The sequence below is a fragment of the Pteropus alecto genome, unplaced genomic scaffold (assembly GCF_000325575.1).
Source record: "Pteropus alecto unplaced genomic scaffold, ASM32557v1 scaffold75, whole genome shotgun sequence".
Taxonomy (NCBI): domain Eukaryota; kingdom Metazoa; phylum Chordata; class Mammalia; order Chiroptera; family Pteropodidae; genus Pteropus; species Pteropus alecto.
The window spans coordinates 24,936,452-24,961,027 of NW_006440638.1; the positions used below are offsets into that span (position 1 = coordinate 24,936,452).

General features: G+C 46.1%; 1 protein-coding gene across 2 annotated transcripts in view; it reads left to right on the forward strand.

The window, feature by feature from the left end:
- Positions 1 to 10,179, forward strand: part of RFT1 (RFT1 homolog) — a 33,553-nt gene extending 23,374 nt beyond the window's left edge. Inside the window, exons 11-14 of one of the 2 annotated variants that reach the window (XM_025050760.1) lie at positions 2,925 to 2,990; positions 3,735 to 3,840; positions 8,554 to 8,803; positions 9,135 to 10,179. In XM_025050760.1, the coding sequence (XP_024906528.1) occupies positions 2,925 to 2,990; positions 3,735 to 3,840; positions 8,554 to 8,803; positions 9,135 to 9,302 (590 nt within the window). In that variant the 3' untranslated portion in view covers positions 9,303 to 10,179. The remainder of the gene's footprint in view (positions 1 to 2,924; positions 2,991 to 3,734; positions 3,841 to 8,553; positions 8,804 to 9,134) is intronic. The other variant, XM_006917539.3, reaches the window with a different exon arrangement.
- Positions 10,180 to 24,576: the final 14,397 nt, after the last annotated feature.

The window sequence follows — 24,576 nt, forward strand, 5'->3', positions numbered from 1 at the left end:
ATACGAGGTCAGACCAGCCCAGGGTGCAGTTGGGTTTTTTGGCTCCAGGTCAGTCAGTTCCCCAACCTTACTTGGAGAAGTCGTTATGAATCCTTAGCTTTCCTCTCAGGCCTAAACTGTATTTTGCCAGGCACTTGCTTCCCTGTGCTGCCCCCTCCGGGGTGAGAGAGAAAGGCAGAGAGCCAGCTCTAATGAGCCTCCGCTTGGTACTGAACACATCCGAAGATAGTAAATACCACATAAATCTCACAGCCTGATGCATAAAAGCCTCTGAAGGATAACCCAGAGCCACTTGCAGAGAATAAAATTGATCTCAGCAAATAAAATGGTATATGTAATCCAGTGACTCTTGGTTTTTGAAGGAGAAAAGTGTTGAATGTGTCCAACTTTGAAACATCTGATGCCCAGTCCACTAAGCATCTCACAGTACTTGTTAAGCCCTGGGGATGTCACCGATTTCAAAATGTGCTGGGCCGTAGGCTGGCAGTCCATTTACAGTGTTTCATCTTGGGGTTAGCAACGGTGTTTTTAATTCTTCAGGTCACTAGACAAGAACCCTGAAGACATCTTTCTGCTGCCCCATCTCAGTGTAAAGAGCTTTGTCAATTGCCATTTTACAAGTTCACTGGCATGCTTTAGTCTCCACTATAAAGGGCCCAAACTTTTGGTATTAGGAGAAAGGCCAAGTTTCTACACTAGAGCAAAGATCATTATGTTTGGAGAAACACCTGCTGTGAAACCAGTGATGTGGTTTGCAGCTCCCTGGGACTTGTGCTGTGGGAAGTACATTTCTGTCAGGCAAGTGCAGGGAGGCCTCAGTAGGAAGTGTGCAGAAATTGGGGATTCAGTTATTTCACAGTAGCTCTGCCGCTTTAGAAAGGTAATTACCTGGGAACAGCCTTTAATGTAATGCAATCACACAACATTGCCATGAGGAAAGAGCTGTCCCATTGATATAATGTTCACCTGGTGGAGTAATTAATCATAGACGTGTATATATGTGTATATATATATGTGTGTGTATGTGTTTATGTACATAAACAAATGACCAGTTGTATATTCCTACTCAAGTGAGATGTTGGTGCCAGTTTTGAGCATTAGTAATAGATTTATCAGTTAAAAGGGTCAGTGTTAGTTGATTTCTGATGTAATAAATTCTGTCTCTAATGGTTCCTATGAGAGTCATTAATAACTTTAGACTGAAAAAGCATTCTCAATATCATCTTCAGAGAGAGGATAGTCTTGAGAATGGTCTGGTTTCTTCATCTGTGAAAAGAATGAGTGGTTTGGTGTGCTACTGAGGACTTTCAGGACCATTGTCATCTCTTGCCTGGCCCGGGGCTGCATCAGTGTCACTGTCCCAGCAGGGTCTTCTAGCATTTATCTCCTCATTATAGCTGCCTCTCATTTTGACCAACTTCCCACTCTCTGTAAAGTCCGTCGTTGCTTCTGGTAGGGTCAGTGGGTCTCCCCAGGGTGCCCACTGTTCTTTCTTCCCTCGTCTCTGTGCCCCTCGTCTCCCCCCATGCCTGACTCTTAGGACCACTGCTGCGTATCTGAATGCCTTTTCTGTGCCAGAAAATATTAATACTGCTGCTCTCCTCACCACACAGTCTTTTTTCCTCACTTAAATACCTCACAAAACTTGACTTTTTCCAGAAAGTCTTTCTGAATTAATCAGAAAAGAACAGCAATTTTCCGTGACTCAGTCCAGCCACGGTAATTTTGAAAGTGGAGCTTGCGACACTGCTGTCCTCATGCTCCAATTGCATATTGACCTTTGTCCTCACCCATGAAGTAGACACCTGTGACCTGAATTGGCCTCTTAGACCCTCCATCCTCTGAGCGGCCATCTTCAAATGTGAGACTTGCACACAGCGTAGATAGGCACTGTATGCGGGGCACTATGGTTCTGTGTTGCAGTATTTGGGATTAGCACTGTATATAATCAGGGTTTTTGTAAGTGCTCTAGAGACTATTCTCAGAAATCTTTCTCATATCTTTTTTTTTTTCTTCTCTATCCCCTTACATTAACTGCCTAGGGCTGCAATAACAATGTGCCACAAACTGGATGGCTTAAAACAACAGAAATTTATTGTCTCACAGTTTTGGAGGTCAGAAGTCCAAACTCAAGGTATTAGCAAGGCCATGTTCTCTCTAACGGCTCTGGAGGAAAAATCCTTCCTTGCCTCTTCTAGCTTCTAGCATATGTCAACAATCCTTGCCTTATAGATACATTACTCCAGTCACATAGCTGTTTTTTCTGTATGTGTCTTCATATCATCTTCTGTCTGTGAGTGTTTCTCTGTGTACAAATCTCTCCTTTTTATAAGGACACCAGTCATAATGGATTAAGGCCCCACCCTAATGACCTCGTTTTAACTTGATTATCTCTCTACTGACCCTGTTTCCAAATGAGATCATATTCTAAGGTACTAGAGGATACATACTTTTTCAACATTCTTTTTGGGAAATACAATTCAACCTATAATACCTCTCAAATCAATCCATAGTCTAAGGTTTCATCCATGAATTCCCCAGTTTCAACCTCTTTCACCAAAAATGATTTAAAGCTCTTCTACTGGAATCACTGTTTCATGCAAGAGTTTGACGAATTTTGACAAATATGTGTACCCATGTAACCACCATTCAGATTAATATATAGAACATTTCTGTTGCCCCAGAAAGTTCTCTCAGAAACCTTTCCAGTCAGTTACCCCACTCTTCATCTCGGAGGTAACCACTGTTTTGATTTCTGTAACTATAGATTAGTATTGCTTTTCAAAAGAATTTCATATAAATTAAACATTGCAACGTGGACACTTTTGTTTGGCTTCTTTTTTAAATTTTTATTTGTTTTTGTGTTTGACTTCTTTCCCTCAATATGAAGTTTTTGAGATTCATCCACGTTTTTTTCTCTTCAGTTGCTAAGAAGTATCTCTTTGTATGGATGGCCCACAGTTTGTTTATCCTTTCTCCTGCTGATGTCGGTAAACCTCCTATGGACATTTATGTGCAAGTGTTTTCATGAACATGTGCTTTTATTTCTGTTGGAGGTATACCCAGGAGTAGAGTTGCTGGATCATAGGTTGGGTATATGTTTATTTTATTAGCAGTTACTTGGCTACCTTTTTGATAAAGTCACTCTTAAAAAAGGGGGCTCAATCCCACTTTTAAATCTTTTTGTCAGCAGATTTTTTCCAAAGCTTGTTAGTTAGCTGTAGAACCGCATTACTTTGTTAGAGAAGAAAATTATACTGTGGGCTCCAATTCTCCCTGCAGATTTGTGGGTGTTCTTTCTATCTCTGTAGCTTCCTGCTGTTCCTGAGCTTATGCATCTCCCCAAGGTCTTCTCTTCAGGACCTTTTCAGCTGAGATTCTTTTAACATGCAAGGCCACTAATGTCCTTCAGTGCTCAAAGTAACTGCCTTCTTCATGTTGATTTAAAAAGCAAGAAGATTTGCTTGCTGGCCAGATAATCTTCTAGTTATTAAGCAAAGGATCTGTACATTTATTCACAGTTGTCCTTTTGTTACTAGCTGTTTCATTTAGTCTGTGCTATGGAATGCTGGGAGTCCTTCCAGATAATTAAAACCATAGGCTGGAGCATGTATCTGCCCATTGATGATACCAGCAGGGCTCCTGACCCTGTTCTCTGACCACCCAGCGAAACTTAGGGTGAATGTGGGCCTCTTGTTTGGTCTCTGGCATCTCAGTGAGTTGTTTCCTTATAGGTCCTGTTTTGCTGCGTTCCTATTGTCTCTATGTCCTCCTGCTTGCTGTCAATGGAGTAACTGAGTGCTTCACATTCGCTGCCATGAGCAAAGAGCAGGTCGACAGGTAGGTAACCTTAAAGACACATCTTTAATCATGGTCTTTAGCCAAAGTGAAGTAACTTGCCAACCTTTTTTTTTTTTTTTCCCCCCATTCTGGACATGCATTTACACAAGGCTCTTTTAGAGGTAGCATTTAGACCATTAGTGCAGTGCCTTCGCTGGGCTGTCTGTTGCACAGGCACCATTTGGTTAGTCCTCCCTATGGTAGGGCTGAGGGCAGCAACTGCTCTTCTCTGTGGAGGAAGAAATCTGGGCCCTGAAGGGTTATGGTAGTCCAGATTTGCAGAGATAGGTATAAGACAAGCTTCACAGCTCTACCTCTTACCCAGTGCTCCAGTGGGTTACCAAGGAGTTTCTTCAACATGCATTCCTACCCGAGAATCTGGTTCTTCAGTCTTTGAGAATCTCTGGGATCTCTGACATCTCTCCTCAGAAAAAGGCCCAAGTGCACATACACGTATTGCCACAATTTTTTCTTATTTATTGACCCCAGATGAGGACCTCTACTTTGGAACCTCAAGCAATGGTTCTTTCCCCTGGTTGTGAGTCAAAATGTCCCGTGGAGTTGGCTAGAAATGCAGATTTCCTGTCTACTTCCACCACTGTCTTTCTCCCACAACAACTACAGAATCAGCAGGCCCCTGAGCATGTATATGTGTTTTAGAAGCTCCTCAATGATTCTGATGTGAACTGCTGGTTAGGAGCCTGACACCCAGGATTATTCATCTCTTGTGTCCCAGTTGCCAAAAGTCGCAAGGCAGTATCTTGAGACATCGTTACAGGATGAAGTTGAGGAGAAGGATAAGAATGATAGGAGAAAAGAAGAGAGGGGAAAAACAGAGGATAGGAGGGGTGGGTGTGGTAATGGGGTGAATGGCCCTCATTATCTCTTTACTCCTTGGGTCCCCTGGTGTTGTTCATGCTGCCTTTCTAATGCCTTGAGTGCTGTTAAAAGCCCACAGAGGCCCTGTGGCAGGGATGGGATGGGGAAAGGGTAATTCAAAGAGTTGGAGAACCCTTCTTCTCTTTCAGAGCAACCTCTCTCTTCTTCCCATCTTGGGCTGTCTCACAAAGAAGCTTTGTGACTTTGTTTGCTATAGATTAGAACTGGAGTCTAGAGCAGTAGTCCCAGCGCAGACTGATCAGATTCCCATAGGAAGTTCTAGACCCCTCCTAGACCAACTGAATTGGAATTGTAGGGGCTTGGGCCAAGGAATCTTTTATTACACAGCTCCAGGAGATTTCTCATAATGGCTAGGACCTTAGAAACTGCTGGCCCAAACCAGCTTTGACAGTAAAAACTACATTGAGCATTGTGACTCAGTACATATTTCAGTGAATATAATTGAAACTTTCTGCTTTCATGAAGCATAAATACTCCAGTTATGCTCAGGACACACTGATGGTTTTTAATTCTGTTCTGTTTCATTTGTTAAAGTTCCACGTCGTGATGCACTAAATAGATTTTCCAGCCCACTTTCCGGTCACAACACACAGTTTTCACATAGCAGCCTAGACATGGTGTTTACCTCAAGTGGTTAAATTTATAGCTGTAAAACTACTTCGAATCCATCCTCTTCACCTTTTTTTTCCTCCCATGAATGGAAAGGTCTATTTAAGTTTTAATTTTGAAAACACTGTGTTTTTATTTGAAAGGTGCATCTAATACGAAATAATTTTTAAACACAACTTAAAAGATACTAAATGAAGCACTGAAGCATAGTGGAAAGAGCTCTGGACTAGGAATCTATCTCTTTGATGGGAATTTTGTTACAATAATATCAGCATTAGTGTTGAGAGGAAGAATCAATACTGTAGCCTGCTTAAAATTTTGAAAACAACATATCTTACAAGCAAATCATGAGGACATACAGAGAGTGCCTGGTTGCTTTCTTTACTCTTATGTTGCATTGAACAAATGAAACAACTTTTAAGTTAGTCATAATGGGATTTTGACAGTATATAAACATCTGGAAAATTATTTTCATGGTATTAGAAGTCAACATAGAGAAAAAGACAGAACAGTGTGCCTGCTAATGCAGTTCTCATCTAAAATATCTCACCTCCTTTAAGAGTAAAATGTGACTTTAAGTGTGGTCTTAAGATACGTATTAAACGTAGTAGGCCCTGAGCACATGGAGCCCCTGAGCTCATCACAGACCCCTGGCATTTTTTTCATCTCTGTAAATTTAACCAGACATAAAACTCTAGTGAGGATTTTTATAGTAGAATTGGGAAGCTTACATGTTATGATTGATTAACATTAGACGTTTCAGATTCTGAATTTTAAAAAAATATCGATAAAATCATGGACTTTCACTTAACCAACTTCAAGCTAATCAGTATTTTTCAGGGTATTTAGTTGGATGTGAAATATTAGGACATCCTTTGAATTAATTGCAAGTTGCTTTTTTGTTAATAACCTCATATATATGTAGAATATGATTGATAGATTTTTCATTATGCCTTACTGAAGAATTTTTGTTTTGTTTTGTTAAGGCTATCTCGTTTTCTTTTGTTCATTTGACAAATGCTTTTTGAGCATCTTCTCTCTAACAGGCATTGTTTTAAGTTCCAGGAATATAGCAGTGAATAAGACAGATGAGATTCCTGCTCTCCTGAAGCTGACAGTGAGAGAGGTAGATAGCAATCAAGTAAATAAGAAATATTGTGCTGTTCAGAAAACTAAAACAGGGTTATGTAGTGAGGGCCCTTTTAGATTGGGAGGCCTCTCTGAGAAGGTGGCATTTAGGCTGAGGTTTGGATGACCAAGAAGAGTCTGCCATGCAAAGATGGGGCAGAGCCTTCCAGGCAGAGGGGACAATGATGAAAAGGCCCAAGGTTAACAGCTCCTTCATATGATTTGTTGGCGCTGAGTGCCCAACATGAAGTGGGACTCTATAACTGTTGAATGAAGGATGAGTGCAGTCTGCTCATGGTGGCACATACAGGCTGGTGCCATCCTTTTCATGGCTGCAGGGGCTATACTGTATGGCTGTGCCTTGATGTAGGCAACCATCACCTACTGGGGTACACTTTAGTTGCCAATGCAGTCAACATCCATGACCATCTATCTTTTGATAAGCCTGATTTTAAGCCCAGTATCTTCTTGGGGTGATAGAAAAACAAGCATTCATAAATAATTTACTATTTATGTTAACCAATCCTTATAAAGCAGTCATCATCGCCAGAGACTGATTTTGCATTGATTTAAAATGTGGTGTTTTAATTGCATCTTTAAAATTCTCATTTTTTCCTAGATTATGCCTTTAAGGCTATTGATTTATGAGTTCTGGAAAGTTCAACATCTGCAGAGTCCTATTCTAGTGAAAAACAGTGGACCCCCATCATTGGCTCCCCCCAGATGGCCACACCAAATAAGCTGCACTGTTGAATTTATCCCTGCTTGAATTAGCTACTGGTTTCATTCATTATTGCCATTTTACTTGGAGTTGGGTTAGGATTACTTTGAAAGTTTGTGAATCTATGGCCTAAACTCTAAAGATTGGTGTAGTAGACCTTTCTGAGATAGTTTCTCGAGGGAAAAATCAACCAGGTTACACATCTCTGCTTCTTTTGGAAAAGAGATCAGAGTACTGATCTACGATGGGTCCCACCTCAGTGACTTCTTATGAAGTTGGTGACTCTGATCATTGATTAGTAGTGAAGAAACTTCCCCTGTGAAGGTACAGGTTCATGTACTTCCATTGCTCGTTAAAAGAGACCCTCCCAACTAAGAAGCAAACAAATCCCCTCTTTAGAATTCTGGATGAAAGCACACCTCCCTTGTTGGAGTATAGCAGTGTATGTGTTTTGTGGATGTGAATGTGTCTTGGCATACATTCTGATAAACTGTATCTCCATAGCACCTTGGGCTTAGCCCGAGGACCAGTACCTGGTCGTTCAGGGGACACAGTGGATTTTTTACCACCTGTCATGTGTAAAACCTGACTAGTAGCTTCCGAGGTTTCCTAATCCAGCAGATACAGCTCTGGGTTGGGGGAGGGGGCGTGTAAGGGATTTCATTCTCTCAACAGCTATGTACTTAGAAGGCCTGCTATGCACTAGGCAGAAACCAGATGCTGGAGAATTTTGTTCGTGGGTTTACCGCAAACCTTTTGGAGCATTTGCTTTGAGCAAGGTCCACTAGCCAAGGTTACAGGGCTTCTGTGTTTCCCAAGGGAAGTGGTATGAGGCCCTGAAGTTTAGGAGCGAGAGGTCGGGTTGGAGTGTTGGCTCAGTCCTTAGGCAAGTTACTCAGACTTCTTGTAAAATGAATTTAAACTCCACAGGGCAAGGATCATGTGTGTTCATTCATAGCACCCCTCACAGTCTCTGTCGCAGAATTAGCATTCATATGTAATTATTACTCATGTCATATTCTTGTGCTTCACATTGAAGACTCAGGCTGAACAGGATTTTTATGTGTTTTCATCACAAAGTGTCACTTAAACTAACCAATTATTATCCTTAAAAACCATAAATATCCTCAGTTGCTCATTTTCTTACTCTTCTATTCAGGGGTGAGAGGGACAGTGACATTTCCATGTTATCCATGTAGCATTCAGTGTTATGAAAATGGTATGGATTATGGGAACTGAGAGGTACTTTCTGTGACTTCATGTTCACAGCCACTTTTTCTGCAGCAGGAGCAGCAGCAGTCCTGTCTTAGGACAAGGTGCCCGCTGCTCTGCTTCATTTGTTTCCCTCTCCCTAGGTACAATTTCACGATGCTGGCTCTGTCATCTTCATTCCTGGTGTTATCCTATCTCCTGACCCATTGGTGTGGCAGTGTGGGCTTCATCTTGGCCAACTGCTTTAACATGGGTATTCGGATCACACAGAGTCTTTGCTTCATCCACCACTACTACCAAAAGAGCCCCTACTGGCCCCTGACCGGCCTGTACCTGTCGCCAGTCCTCTTCGGAGCATTTGCCCTCAGTGGTGGGATTACTGGTATTTCAGAGGTGAGACTCCCTGCACTCTTCACACCACATGCTCTGGCGGGCTGTCCACTGTTCCTCACTCTAGGCTTTGCCTTCCCACTCTGCCTAAAGCAGCTGGACAAGTATTTACCTCCTCTTATCCCTTCCCCTAAGCCTCTAGGATCGTATCTTATGATAAATGTGACCAAACCATGTTACCAGTGGGGATAGAAGAGACCCTCAGTACACAGTTTTCATGCTTTTTATCTGACTCAAAGCTGGAACAGTAGGGCCTCCACTTTCCCTGTCTTGCTCTAGAGGAAAGTTGTACAGTCGGAGGGACCAGGGCAGTGACAATGGTTTCTTTCTGCAGGTGTTCCTCTGCTGTGAGCAGGGCTGGCCATCCAGGCTGGCACATGTTGCTGTGGGGATCTTCTGTTTGGGAGTAACTCTCGGGACAGCTTTCCTCACAGAGACCAAGCTGATCCACTTTCTTAGGACTCAGTTAGGTGTGTCCAGACGCGCTGACAAAATGACATGACTTCAGGGATTCACTGACACCTGTGCCCCTGGACCAGCTGTGGGGCGGTTTTGTGGGTGGAACACACGTTCTGTGTGGATAAGCCCCACAGAGGTGTCTGCAGTGGAGAGAGACCAACCTAGGGAGGTGAGACATTGGAGAGAACCACCAGACCAAACACTTACCTTCCAGTTGAAGTCTCAACCAGGAAGGAGGTGTTCTATTTTTAAAGGAAGGCCTAAAAGCTCTTTTAAAATAGATAATTTTTTTTTTTCACTATTTTGTACTAATCAACATTTTTCCTTTTGATTAATGTATTCCTTTTGGCTGTGATTGACCTTAAGAGCTACATGCTCCAACAAACTATATCTTGGATGTTAACAGTTAATAATCATCTAGTCCAGAAAAAGAGAGATGGCCATTTTACCCTTCATAGGAATATTTGATTTTTTCTATAAAAGAAGGAAGGAGACTTGGTGTGAGATACCAAATAAGAACAAAGGCAGTCTGGGAGTTGTGGCTTTTCTTTTGTCAGCAATGTGGTCTGGGTTTTTAGAAAACGAGAAATGTTACTCAATAAGAAATCCAAGAAATGAAAACACGAAGTCTTTGAGATTATGTTTCCCAGAGTTAACTAGGGTGGATCACGCCTGATCTTCACAGCTGTGTCCCTGGGGCCAGCACACGCATTCCCACAAGACCCTTGGCCTGGCCACCTGCAAGAGGGGGATTTTGAAGGAAACTGATCCAGTGTGAGCTGCCTTGTCTGCTGAAGGGAACACTGCTTTGCAGCTGACTGTAACTTGCTGTGTGGAGATTGCACAGATGACAACCAAAGTTGAATAGATGTATCTTTTTTACCTCAAAATAAAATAGGGTAAATTCTGTATGGCAAGTATCACTGAGTCAAGCCTCTCCCATTACTTCTACAACCGGTCAGTACACCCGAATTCCAGCTACAAGACGAGAGCAGCAGCCTTGGGGTCTGGTCCTCCAGGCTACAATGGGACCCCAGGCTAAGGCTCACCTCCCTAGACCCTGGACCCAGCAGGTGAGATCACTGAGCATTGTTCCTAGGCAGCAAATCATTTTTCTTCTTTTGTTAATGTATTAATTTCTTTTGCATATCATTGACCTTTGGATCTACATGCACAAACTCTATCATGAGTGGTAATAGTTATCATGTGGCCCCAATGTCCCTAAATTTTCTGTTTATACTCAGAGAGCAGGTTTTCACCTAGGCCAGCAAAGACAACTTGTATCAGACAGTCGTTTGGCTAAAATACATGCATTTAGCTTCACTGGCCCGTAGCTGGAGCCGAGGATCCAATGATCAAGACCCAGTAGCAAACCCAGACTAGGGCCCAATCACCTTTTTATCAAAGGAGATTCTCCTTTATTCAAAGGAGAATGCTTTGCACTAACTGGGGGGAAAGTAGCTAAATGCAAGGTGTCACTGAGCAATCAGAGGCCCTCCAAAAGCATGGCCTTGGTCATGCTTTTGTAAGGCAGGGTCAGGTTAGCTCAGAGTGGCTGGTTGTCCAATGGAATAGGGTAAACAGCACACACAGAAGGCAGCCCTCCTTGCCATTTACCTTTTTTGTCCCTTGAGTGTGTGGAAATGGGCCTTGATCCCTTACAAGTTCCTTCTCTGTTGCCCCTTACCACCCACCATCCCCTAGGACCTTATCACTCACCCCATGTCCACTTTACTCCAGACTCAAAGCATGGCTCTTGAAGTACCTATCACAGAATCCCCTGGATTTCAATATAAATGTGGTTCCCAGGACCCACTCCAGACCTTTGGAATCTGCATCTCTTGGGGCAGGGCTCTGGAATCAGCTTTTTTGGCAAACTCATTGTCCTCATCAGCGTCAAGGCACAGGAGCAGTTGTGCACATGTTCACGGTGTCCATTCTCTGCTCCAGGGAGAGCTGCTGTTGCCTGAGCAGATTTGTTGACTTTCCAGTTCTTCGGGAGCCAGACGACCAAGGTATCTGCTCTGCCCTCCAGTGTGACAGCCAGTGCTTGTTCTCTCATCTCTTGTCCCCAGGTAGTCCACCTTTACCCAAAAAGGATTTTGGGTGGGAATCACACTTTTGCCTTTAAGTACCACTTAAATGTGAGGTTACTTCTCCATGGAAATAAGTCTCTAAAGCACATGCTTTTATGAAACGAATTGGTGGTGAGAATAACTATTTCTTTCTGTGCTGCTCTGGCCACACACGTGTGTTGGTGACTTCAGATGTGGCCTGTCAGATCCCTCCATGAAGGGATGCTGCTGCTGCAGCTGCTGCTGAGTTACTTTTCCCTTAGTGCGACTCCTGGCTCTGGAGTTGTATCTGTCCCCCTCTCTGCCACTTACCCAGCCTCATTCTAACAGGGCACTTCCTCCTGTCTTTTGTCTTTAATCATATATTCATGTTGCTAGTTGTATGCAAAGTCCCTGATTTTAAAATGAATAAATTGGTGTACGGCCATGCTACCCTGAACAAGCCCAATCCTGTCTGATCTCTTTATGGAAGCTAAGCAGGGTTAGGCCTGGTTAGTACTTCGATGGGAGACCACCTAGGACGACCACGTGCTGTAGGTGTAAAAAATAAAAAAAATAAGAGATTGTAAGCTGACAAGGTCCTTGCAATCTGTGAGGTCAACCAAGGGTTGCCTCGCCTAAAAAAAGTAAAAAATAAAAATAATAAATGAATAAATTGTTTTCTACATATCTTCAGATCTCTCACACCCTTCCTCTTTCTAAAAAGGAAAAGAATTTTTTCTTAAATTTCAAAAGGAAGGTGAGCAAGTAGAGTTTGGAGTATGTGAACCATTTTTGTTGTCACAGCATTTCTTTCTACATGGATATTGTGACTGGACCGTGATTCCTGACCGAAAGAGGGGTGGATTCCTGGCCTCTGCATTGGAATCTTCTGTGTCTAGGACTGAAAGTCCTGGCAGTTTGTTTGTTGCTCTTCTTTTCTCACCCAAAACAGTGTTTCCCATTATTTATTGTACTTTTTTCTATCTTCTCTCTCTGGCCTGGTCCTTGTCTTGGTTATGTTTTTAAATTAAGCAGCCATTCTTTGACAGGTCAGGACTAATATCAGGGTCAGGAAGGGCAAGTGTGAGATTTTAGGCAGTGTGATTTTTTAGGGAGTCCAGAGTACCATTCACCCATATCTTTCTTAATTGGTGCTTGAATTTCCATCCCCCCAGAGAGAACTCAGTGACTCATTCATACTGAGATATACAATAACCCATTAGAAATTCTTTCCTGAGCATCTTTTGATATTGAGGAGACAGGAGTTGAGGGCATCCAGGACCTGAAGGAGAAGGGGCTCAGGTGAGAGGCTGTGCAGGCCCCAGAGGTAGTTACTCTGAATGCTGCTCTGTGGCCTTTGGGTTGGATAGAATTCAGTTATGGGAGAAACCAAGGAGAATGTGATCCCTGGCCCAGACTTGAACAAGTAATGACTGAAAATGGAGCAGGCCTGGGTGGGGACTAGGGAAGGGAAAGAAGCCGGAGAACCCTTTCATGTGCCTACAAACCCCTGCTCCTAGGGGAGGCCAGGCCAGAGGCGGGGTGTGGGGGACCTTTGGCATTGATGGCAAAGTAAGGAGAACTCCCACCAGGAGTTCGGTCCAGAGAACCTTGGGGGGCTGAGTCATGGGCTTAGGTTGCTCAAGGTTTTCGGTGACCCTAAGGAAGGTTTCTGGAAGGAAACTGAAAGCCAGGAAGCCTGTGGAGCCTGTCAGGATCAGATTTGGAAAGGAGATGAGCTAAGACCTAATTGTCAGGAGTCCCATAGAAATTTCTTAATAGTAAACAGAAGTAGACAGCTACAAAAGAAGAATTCTGTGAAATACCTCTTTATTTTCTTACTGTTGTATGATCTTCAGGAAGGGACTGAGACTTGGGTTTTTACTTTGGAAATGAGACTTCTGAGCCAATCAGACACAGATGGAAAATGATTTGTCTTACTATTATTTACTGTACCTGGGTGAATTAGCCCTTAATGCTGCAAATATTTCATTTGCTAATTAACTTTTAAGGTAGCAGAAAAGATGTTTTGTTTGAAGAGTTTGGGGGGAGACTCGTATTGATTTGCATCATCAGTCTGACCCCAAGTACTATGGCATAATCAGTCTCATTATTTAGTGTCATTCATTTTTAACCCAAACTGCTAGGTATATCAAAGTAAGGTTAGAAGAATGGGTTCCTAATATAGTTCAGCCTCCTTTAAGGGCCTAATGAAGGAGGCCCAGATGAATTAACAGAAGTTGCTGGGTGCCCTGTCCCAAAGTGCAATTGATTCTTTACCTGTAACTTCTCTATCCTTGGGTAATGTGGCCTTAAATGGAAAGTGGTAGAGGTGAGGTGGAGGGAGTTAGGTCTTACCCTTCATAAAAATAGTTCCTCAGCAGAGTAAGTGTACCCAGTGCTTTGTCCCAGCCTCTGCAGACTCTAGCACACTCACTTTCGGAGACCACTCCCCACAGCTTGTCAAGCCTATTACAGTAGACTATGTTCCACACTGAACATAGAGTATTTAAGTACACAAGGGTCGTGGTTGGCAACTTGGCATGATGTTATGTTCTGTAGACATTTAAACATCAATTTTGAAGTTTGTTTGTACTGTTTGTGGAGCCAGTACATTTTGTTTCCATCTCAGTCATTTCTGTAGGTTCCTGAAGCTGCTGCCCTGGATGCTTCCCTATGAAGCCAAATGAACCCAGGGCCTGGGGCCTTGGGAAGGAGGAGTGGGGCCTGTGAGGCTGCCTCACTGTGAAGCTGGCAGGTGCCCAGGCACTGGGATAGCTCCTGGACCTTCCTCTTCCTGGCTTTCCACCGGGAGTGATTCTCACCTCTCCTGGGGCCAGACAGCTGGTGGGCAGGCTGGTGGGCAGTGAGAGGAGGAGTTCCTAGAACCAGAGTAGAGGTATGCTGCTCTCAGAGTAGAGGCCCAGCTTTTTCTATTGATGAGACATTCTTTTTCACCACCTGTTATCTTCAGCCCCCAGTCTCTCCTCTTAGCTTTAAGCTCTGTTCTGAATGTAAAGCCCTTAAAGGAAAAATGGAACTGGCCCCGGTCATCTTTAGGGCACCTGCTGTGGGTCATGCATCATAAATGAGCTAGTGGGTTGTTTGCCTTTGGGTCAGATGAGCCTCCTGGTTCAATCAGCTCTCTCTGGGAAGGGGTTGGGCAAGGTGACCTGATTCATCCAGGGTTGGCCCTTCAGCCTGAGAAGAGCTGCATGAGGTCCTGTGACATAATGGTGACTTGTGAAGGAATCTTCTAGACCACCATCTATTTGTCTCATTTCCTCCCTCCAATAAATATGTCCCAAAGTTATGACCCTGTTGACTACTGTCACAGTGTAGCCCTGGCCTGACAAATGCAATTGACAGAGGCCACCTGGGTTCACAATGCTCAGTGGAAAGGGACCCAAAAAACTGGCAATTCTAAGTCTTTTAATCTCATCTGCACTGCCCTATCACAAACTGGGTTCTTGGAGGGGCTCTGATGGCTGTCAACACAGTCAGTGAGCAGTGACTAATTATGACATGACTGCATTAGTCACATTGGAGGTGACAACTGAGCAGCATGTTTCTGGTTCGTGTCTGGGAAATCCTGACATAGTTTTCAATTATGTGGAACTAATAGAGTATGGCTTCCATGCAGTCATGTCGCGTGGGAGAGAAGGGAGAAGTCTGAAATGGTAGTGTGTTTCACTGTGGGCAGCACCAGTTTTGTCCCAGTTTACCCACCACTCACCCCTTTGCAAAAATCATGAAGGGTGATACCAGGGTGAATGGCATAAGGGGTACCAGAGGGCCTCTTTCCGAAGGCCTTTTGGTTTCCACTACTGTTCCCAGGAGAATTACCGAGAATTCCAAGAGGGAGCTGGGAGACATAAGAGCCTCAGTCCTTTCAATGGGCACATGCTGAAAACCCCAGCATTGATTAACTCCAGCCTTTCCAGTCATGGAGCACACTCACATCTGGCCTTCATCAGGGCGCAGCAAGGGCTCTTCTGGGAGAACCATAAAGACCAGGAGAAAAACAGGAATGTTTTCTTCCACACATAATCCCATCTAAACTAGGGAATGCTACTAAAATAGCTTTCCCTTTTGTTTCCCCTAGGGCATGAACAACAGTTTTATGAACTAACCAGATTAGCATAGTGCTTTTTATTTTCCTCAGCTAGAGCTGAAGATTCCTTTCTTCCTCACAGTGGCTTGTGAGATCCCTAAGGGGCATCTCTCCAAAGACAAGAGAATGTTCTTGCAAGTGTGCAAATGTCAGGTTGTGGTGGGCAATAGAAGAGACAGAACTACGTGTACTTTTTTGTAATCATGAGTAAAATGAGTAAAATCCCGTGGAGCTCTAGCTCCCCTGTGGGGCTGATGGCCCGATGCCCAGGCACACTGGCGACTTGTCCTCGCCTCCTCTCAGCACTCCTGCAGCAAACCTGCAAATACAGGGCTGAGGCCCAGGCTCTGGGGGGAAGGAGCCCAGAGGTATCTTATCTGCAGCATCTCTTCCATCTGTACCATCACTGGGTTCCCACTTGCGTCCCTGTCTGCCTTCTAAACTACATGAGTAGAGTTTCATTTTCTAAATGGCGCGTGGTGTTGCATACACGCCGTTGGTTATACCCCAGCCTAGCCACCCTTTTCTACTCATTGGGTGACCTTGAACATGTCTCTCTCACTCTACCAATTATGGAGCGCTGAGCATGTGCCAGGTCCTGTGTAATGACACTTTGCATGAGTTAGCTGTTAAATCTTCACAGCAGCCCCTATCGTTTACATGTTATAGGCGAGGAAACTGAGGCACAGAGAAATGACTTAATTTGCCCTGGGCCACCAAGCTAGGAAAAAAGTGGCAGAACGGGGTCAACCCTGGGTCTTCCTGATTCCTGACCCCACACCCTTTACTCCAGGCTCTTTCCTTCCTGATTCAATAAGGGGTTTTGATCCGTGGTGTTAAATTAACATTATGCCCCTGAGAGGACAGAAGGCCACCCTTCCCCCAACTCCTACTCCAACTGGAACAATATCATTTTTATCTGTTTTGAAATTTGGGGGTTCGTTTAAGAATTTGCTTAAAAGAGAATTCTTTTCGTTAAAAAAAAGAGTTTGAAATCCATAGGATTCGAATGTCTTAAACCTCTTCCTTGACCTTCCATGACTTATTTTCTCCTGCTCAAAAAATTATGTTGCATCACAAAGAAAAAGTTTTCTGTACTCCACGGCTCCCATCTGTTGGTGTCCTTGACCCCAAGTGATACCAAGGAGTGGGAGGACAGCTAACTGTGGGCCTCTTAGGCAACTTCCTCACTTTGTAACCAAGGTCAGGAGATCTCTCTGTGCTTCAGTTTCCTCATCTGTCTCTAGCCCACTTTGCATGGTCCAGGGAGGATGAAAGGAAAACAGAAATGGGCCAGGCAAATTGAACTCTGAAAGCCTTGGAAAATACAACCCATACCAAGGCTTCCCAGACATCCTGTTTTCCACCTCCCTGCCTGCTTTCTCTTCTCCCCATCCCTCCGCCAGTCCTCTCCTGACACTCTCCACCCACCTGCACCCTCAGCCTAGGCTCTGCTCTTCCCACCTTCTCTCCTCCGCCCCACTCCCACCCCCCACCATTGGCCCAACTCAAAGGCCTGTTTATGGCTGAGCTAGCAAAGGAGAAAAGTTAACCACTTTTCCTTTAGCCCTGTCACCCACAGAAGGCACATATCCACACATGGCATTGGTAAACACAGTTCCCCATCCTTTTTCCTTGGCTGCTGCCTGGGCTGGTTCCAAGGGTGCCCTCACCCCAGCACCACCTGCAATCCCAGCCTGCAACTCTCACACCTCACCTGTCACACTCAGTTGTCTGTGTTCTTGACCTCCCAGGCTGCTCTATCCCCATCATTCTCCCATTCCTTCTTCCAACAGCCCTATTGGCTTTCCCCCTTGAAAATTAGAAGGAAGGTTGTGGTAGTTGCAGAAGGGGCTTGTAGGCAGAACTCAGACTCAGCCCTACTTCAAGTTGAGTGCCCTTCAGCAAGGTAGTTAATTGCTTTGAGCCTCAGTTTACTCATCTAAAAATGGGCATAAGAGCAATCGCCTCATAGGGTATGATGAGAAATAAATGAGGGGGTGCAGGTAAAGTATTGAGTAAGGGATGCCTAGTGCCAGCTTAGTGTTTGCTCATGAGTGGAATTATAAATCTGCCAAACAGAGAGGAACATTTGTTTCACTCCCATCTGTTTCCTCCTTTCTACCTAATCCCAGTCCACAGAAGCTGCATGCATGTGGTTGAGAGTCTTCTCCTTCTGTAGAAACCTTTCCTTCCCTGTTCCTTGAAGGCAAGGCTGTAGGTGAAGAGGAAATGAAAGCGCCTTTTCAACCCAGTTCACCCAGAGGAGCTTAGAAGGGTTAGGACATGGTCAGGGGACTGTGCAGAGCTGCCCAAGGCCTCCTGATTCTTGGCGAGCTCCCACGTCCAGGCCTGGGGAAGCAAAGCCACAGCTTCTGGCAAATGCCCCCTTTCAGGCTCAGTCTGAGCAGCTCCTTAGAACAAGAGGGAATGCATCAGAAGCTTGTTAAATGATTTTTAGTGATTTCAGAAATTGCCTCAGCCGATTGTTTGGATTTTTCTGCAGCCTTAGATTAAAGAGGAAAGAAAAAGGCCCCTGGTGATAGAAGAGAATGCGGCTTTTTCCAAGGAGGACCAACTGCTGTAGGCAGCTTCTGAAGAAAACAAAGGCCTGAGTTGGTCCTGCCATCCGGGTGGGTGACTGGGTTATATCTGAGTGATGGGGATCCATCCATCAGGCCTTCTTCTCGCTCCTCTTCTTCCTCCTGCTCTCCTTCAAAGAGCTGTGACCTAGGAGTGCCTGATTCACACAACCCACTGCTCCAGGCCTCAGCTTTAGGCCTGGGCCATGGAGGTCCACAAGGATACTCCTGCACCCCAGCACAGCCTCACTCACCAATTTGCCAGTGTCCTCACCTTGCACCCAGTTATCGCCACTCATCCGGACACTTTGAGTTTTCCTCCTTAACCTAAAAAAAGACAATAAACAACCATTGTCATCGCAGTCAGCCTACCAGACTTAACCTCTGCAAACTGTTTTTGTTTGTTGTTTTTCCTTTGCTGCACTGGGACAGGCATACCAGGTTCAGATCAGCAGGATTTCTTCTTTCAGAAGTAGCTAGAAGGAAGAAAAAGGTCAGATCTCATGGTGCCCAGAGGGTGCAGTAGTTAGGGTTGAGTTTTGCTGAGAGAGGAAGTGTGCTCTCTGCATGGTTAGGGCTCACAGATGGTAAGGCACCAGATATGTCTGGGCCTGATGCCGGTCCTTGGGGAAGGAGTCAGCTGTTGACATTTGGTGCCTGGGTTATATCTGAGTGGTGGGGATCCATCTATCAGACCTTCTTTTTGTTCCTCTTCCTCCTCCTGCTCCCGGTCAAAGAGCTGTGACCTGGGAGTGCCTGATTCACACAGCCCACTGCTCCAGGCCTCTTCCAGCCTCTGTGGACCACTTCCCCCACTTCAGCCAAGGTTCTGGTTGCCTTCATAGCTTGGGAAATGATGTTTTGTCCTAGGGAGCAGCTGTTGATCCAGATAATCAACAGAGCTAGAGAGCATGGGAATCACATTCTAATTCCAGCCTTGCCTTTGTTTCTTCATGAAATCCTGGGGGTGGCTTTATCTCTTCTCCACCTACTAAAGATTCTAATCCCTGTCCACTGTTGCTCTGGGGCCATCATGGGAGCCAAGGATAAGTCACTGTGCAGCAGTTCTTTGGGGCTAGAGTGGAGAGTTGGAGAGCTGGTAGGCCTGTGTGCTCTGAGGCTGGAGCCTGGGCCTTGTGTTCAGGCAGAAGAGCTAGACCAGAGTCTAAAATATCTACATGTGTTATTCTTCCTGATAACAAGTCTTATCTCCTGATAGCGTTATGTATTATACAAATGTTTGAATATTAAATTATAAATTATAAATTTTAAATTCTCTTGGGGTAGCCAATACCTGTAGACAGTTACTGAAATGCCACATCATGCCCATGGCCTCTTTTCACTTTACATTTAGTGCACACATCTTGCTCCACTTTTACTGCCCTCTGCAATGTTCTTTTTTACTACATGGTGTATCGCTTAAGGTTATCTCCAGTTTTTTGCTACATCGTAAACTATGTGGTAGTGAATATCCTGACACAGACACTTCTAATATGGGATCTGCTTCTGCATTTTGCGTGCTGATGAATGCGGAGAACGCACCTGCTTTATCAGAGCCGGTTACTGCCTCTCAGCCCGAACATTGCTCTCAAGGGAGCCCAGGATGGAAAGAAGCCTGCCCAGGTCACACTGTTTTTAATGACCAGCCAGCCTGGAGTCCTGGACTCAGGACCTGGCTGAACCCCTCCTTTTGCTTGGGCTCCACATCTGAAAAAGTCTTTGCGCAATGCCAGGCACAGAGGCAATGGTCAGCGTTAACTGTGAGATTCTGGCAGCCAGCCACTAGGTCATTCAATGGACAGGCTTTCCCACCGCAGAGGCCAGAAGAACCCTGGAGGATCAGTGGCCCTTGATGTCTCTGATAAGTACAAGGTAGCAACAAAGACCTGCTTCCTAAGCCACAGAGAGAAGGGTACAGCAGGCTCAGCCTGAAAAGTGTGTCTGTCACAAGGAATTGGTTCCTAAGAAGTGTCAGTAAAGTCATTGATTCTCTAGCCCTTCCTCTGGAGAATCTCATTAATCAGCCCAGATGGATGGGAAATTTAGGAATAAAAGCCACCAGTAAACAGGAAGTGGGACAACCCAGGCAGGCGCCTCTACCCTCTGCTCCTGCTCTTCCCTCAGCATGATGTGGCCTCTGCAAGTGGCTTCTGGCTTTTTTTTCAAGGATCTTATTTCCCTGCCCAGAGGATGGGGTGCAGTCTTTTAGGCTCAAGGCTCATTTTTGTAGCCTTCATGGGCACTTGGTGAGCCACCTAGCCCTTGGTGGAGTCCATAGTCTTGACGAGGTCACTTCAAGCTCCCACACCTTCGGGCAGCAGACTATGAGACTCTGGACAATTTACTCCACCTCCCAAGCTTCAGCCTGCTCTCCAGCTAAACATTGCCTGTTTTTATTTTTGATTTTGATTTTCATCAAAATGATACATGTACATAGTTTTTGAAGTTGAACAATACTACAAGGCCAGTAACCCAAAACTGCAGGCTCTGCCTCCCACCCCAAGATTCCCCTCCTTGACCCATGACTGTCAGTTTTTTTGGCCGTTTCTTCTTCCATTTCCTTTTATATTTCTAAATAATTTGATTATATTGCTATTTCTTGATCTTCCTCCTTTCAAATATTCACCTCTTAGTATGGAAAAATCAGTTCTGATAGCTACCTATTCACACACTTCTCTCCCTATCCTTCCAATGTCATGATTTGGGTAAATTGATATTTAGTGTTTACATGTTTAAAACTATGTAAACATTGTTCTCTGCTAAACCAAATAGTATCCTATTTCTGCTACAATCTGTTGTTTTTCCTCAATCTATTATTATCTCATATTTTTTTCTTTTTTTACTTTTTTTGGTACTTTATGCTCTCCCCTACGAAATCACAAAACTCTAATCAAACACCACATATCTCTTCTCAGCATGACTAACCCCAGCAGGTATGGTGGATTCTGTGTTTTCCCTGGATGTGCTGCTCCAGGAGGCCCTCACCCTCCTGTTCCACTCTCACCGTTCCATCCATTGGCCCCCTCGCTTTCCCAGAGCAAAAATACTGAGGCTCAGAGAGGTTAGGGAACTCTTCCTAATGTTGCAAAGGTAGTAAGATCAGGGTGGAGATGTGGGGCCTAGCCCAGGAGATGAAGTTATAGTCAAGGACCAGCCCTCAGACCGAGCATGCAGCAGCCTTGTGGGCAACAGCCATGTAAACAAGACCAATAGATGGGTTTAACACCTGCAGCAGATTCTACATGGTACGGAAACATCTGGCCCTGACTGCAGAAGGCAGAGGCAGGTCCATCCTGAGTGACCCTTCCTGGTGAGTCCCCCTATGCCCATTTCCATCCCTGTCCTGGGCAGATATGAGAGTAGGCTGGGCTTCAGTCTGCCCACACTTCTCTCTGACCACCGCATGGCTACTTCCCCTTAAACATGCTAAAACAGCCCCCAACTGCCAAGCTGATGAGTGCCTCCCAGGGCCACCAGCACCCCCTCGTCACAGACAGGGCCACTCTTTACTACTGCTCCAGGTCTCCTTCACCTGAGACTGAGCTCTGCCCCCAATCCCAGTAAGCTCTGCGTTGGAGACAACTCTTTTCCTTTGCTGGCCAGAGTTTGCTAAGGTCAGTACTGGGGAAAGTGTGGAGGTTAATATTGTTCTGGGGGTCCTGGGGCCCGAAGGCCTGGTAACCCAGTTGTTCACACACAGGCAACTCCCTAAGGGAAGTACACACCCCTGAAGGATCAGAGAGAGCCTCCTGAGTCCAGAGCTTTTGTTGGAAACCCCTGTGCCTCATGACGAAGAGGCCTGTGCATTGTGTGAACTCTCAGAAGACCACCGTCCAGCTCACCTCAGAGGCTGCACACTGGAGTGTCGGCCTGCATGTGTTCCTGCAAAGGGGAGGCCAGACCCCAAAGAAGCTCTGCCATTGGCCAGGACCAGCGCAGAGGCACAAAGAGTGGGGCAGGGCACATCTCCCCTGCCTCAGCCATCAAGAACCGAGGAGTGGGTAACAGAGGCACTTGGGAAATGAAGATGCATAGATCTCTTCAAGTGGCCACATGCTTTCTAAAGAGACAACTCACTAGGATTTAATCTGCAGCTCAGATTCAATCTGCTAAGTAGGGAAGAAGAAAGTATGGTTGTCATGGCAACACCAAATTGCCCAGGACTGTGTTGCTCTCTAAGGTAGGGAAGGGAGGGGAGCAGAGCCAAGGCTTATGTCCCTGGTGGGTATGTTCTGGGGCATGGGGGGCAGACTAGACACACCTGCATTCTTCCCACCACCCTACCTCAGGCCCTGAGCCATGGTGGTATAGTGCAAAGAGGGCTGGCTGGCTCAGGGCTCTCACTTGGGGGCCTGGGCCCAGTTGCTCAGGCATGGATGTTCCAGAGCCAGCTCCTTGCTGAGGGCCAGTTCTCCCTTTTCCTCCAGGTCCAGCGCCACCCCAGAGCAGCTCAGACTTGGAACCTGCTGCTCTTCCTGCTCCCTATTCCTAGGACTTCCTGGCAGTGCTTATGCCCACAAGCCTGGTCATGGACATGGGCCTAGCCTGGCACATTTTCTGAGTTCAGTCTGAAAGATCAAGGGACCCAGAGTCAACCAAAGCCGTATAGAGGAGGGTATGGGGCTAATCCTTCCACCTATAAGCACACATGCTGCCAGCCTGGCTTCCCTACCAAGAATGAAATGGACCCAGCCCAGTGGGTTGCCCCCCATGGTCTATGCCAACCTGGGCCCAGGCCTGGGTGGAACTGAGTGGTAGAGGACAGGGCTGCTCAAGTGGAAGAGTTAAGCACAAGGAACCTCTGCTGCCTTTAGACCTACCTTGTCGCTGGTCTGCCTTTGACCATGCAGTGCTTCTAGGATGAGATTCTGGCTCCTCCTAGGCCCTACTGACCTACAGATGACTGTAGGTCCATCTTTGTGGTCCCAAGGCCGGGCCATAGGAGGGGCTCCACAGATACCTAATGCATGAACAAATGAGTGAATGAGTAAATGAATAAATAGGTAACATGGAGAGTGAGGACTGGGAGCAGAGGAAATGAGAGAGGCAAGGTTGAGGGGAGGAGCTGGTGGGAAGGCCTCAAATGCCAGGCTGGGGGGTGGTGTTGGTAGGCTTCCCATTCCCCAGCTTCTGCCTTGTCCCTGGGGCAGCTCCTATATTCCAGAGACACCATTCAAGTCCCTGGCAAATGTGGCCTTGTCACTTGATCCCCTGTCAGAGAGGTAGGGACCCCAGAGCCCATACTCCAGAGCCCAGCTCACCTGGCCCCTGATGAGGGCTGTCTCCCCAGGACACTTCAGACCTGACTGCTTTTGCTACACGGTCTGCGGGTTCTCCCAGTGGTCCAATTAGTGCTAATTGGGAGCAGGAAGTGTGTGCATGTGTGTGGGTGGGCCTGGAGCCTGATGTCTTTGTTAGGACCTAGACACTTCCTGGAATAGGCCCTTCCCCAGAGCCCCCTGAGGCCTGGGTGGGATTGCACAGGTCTCCCTTCCACCCGCCCCCCACCACACACACCGAGCATAGGATGCACTAAGACTTTCTCTTCAGAGGGCTTGTACTGTCACTGGCCACTTCCTACCTGGGGTGCCAGCTGCCCCCAGGGCCAGATAGGAGATAGGGAGTACGGGGCTGAGTCCTCAGGCTTGGCACAGAGCCATGGCTCATCACAGTTTCAGACCCTAGGAATGAAGGAGAGAAGGGCTCAGGGCCTAGCAAAAGACACACATAGGGGTCAGGGGGGCTCCTGAGCCCCTCGCTGACCCTCAGTCTTAGCCTCACCCACAGCTCAGTAAAGGCAAGGAAAGATTTGTTTTATCTGACTTGGTACATACTTGCGCCTCTCCTGAGGGTCAGGGGGTGTGAACGTCCTCCCTAGAGAGCCAGGACTTCCCCTCGGTTTCCCCTTCTCTCCCATACCCCTTACCTCCTGTCACTTGGGGCAGAGATGGGGGTGTCCAGAGGCAAAGCACCTTTTGTATCAAGCCCTAGACCAAGTTCTCAACTCCTGTGATGCTCCCCTCTGCCCATGGGCACTGGTCACAGCCTGATGACCAAGGCTGCAAAGGGGGAAGCATGGGTACAGCACGTAGGGGAAGGCCCCATCACAGCCTGGGCAGAAGCACATCCCCACTCCACAGCTTTGGCTTGAAAGTTTCTCCCTAGTTTCCCCCTGTAGTGCTGGCGTTGACCATCGTTCATGAGTACCCTCATCCTGGGCACAGTCAGGCCTCCTTCTTGGACTCAGACCCTGTCACCCTAAGACCACCCAGAGACTCAGGTTGGGGGCCTCACGTCTGGAAGCAGGGCCCTCAGAGCTCAAAAGTTCTCAGAGATTAAAATTCCTGGGTACTATTCCTGGGACCAGCCTCAGTTTCAGCCCCTGTGAAATGGGCTTGTTCCCGTTGAGCAGGCACTGGAGATGGTAGAGGGGCAGTGAGCTCCTGTGAGGTGCAGGAGCCAAGAAGAGAAGCCCAGCCGCGGGTGGCCACTAGAGGGCAGAACCCGCCCATGTGTTTCCTCCAGGGAGATGGTGAGCCGGTGAGCTGGGCAGCAGGGCGAACT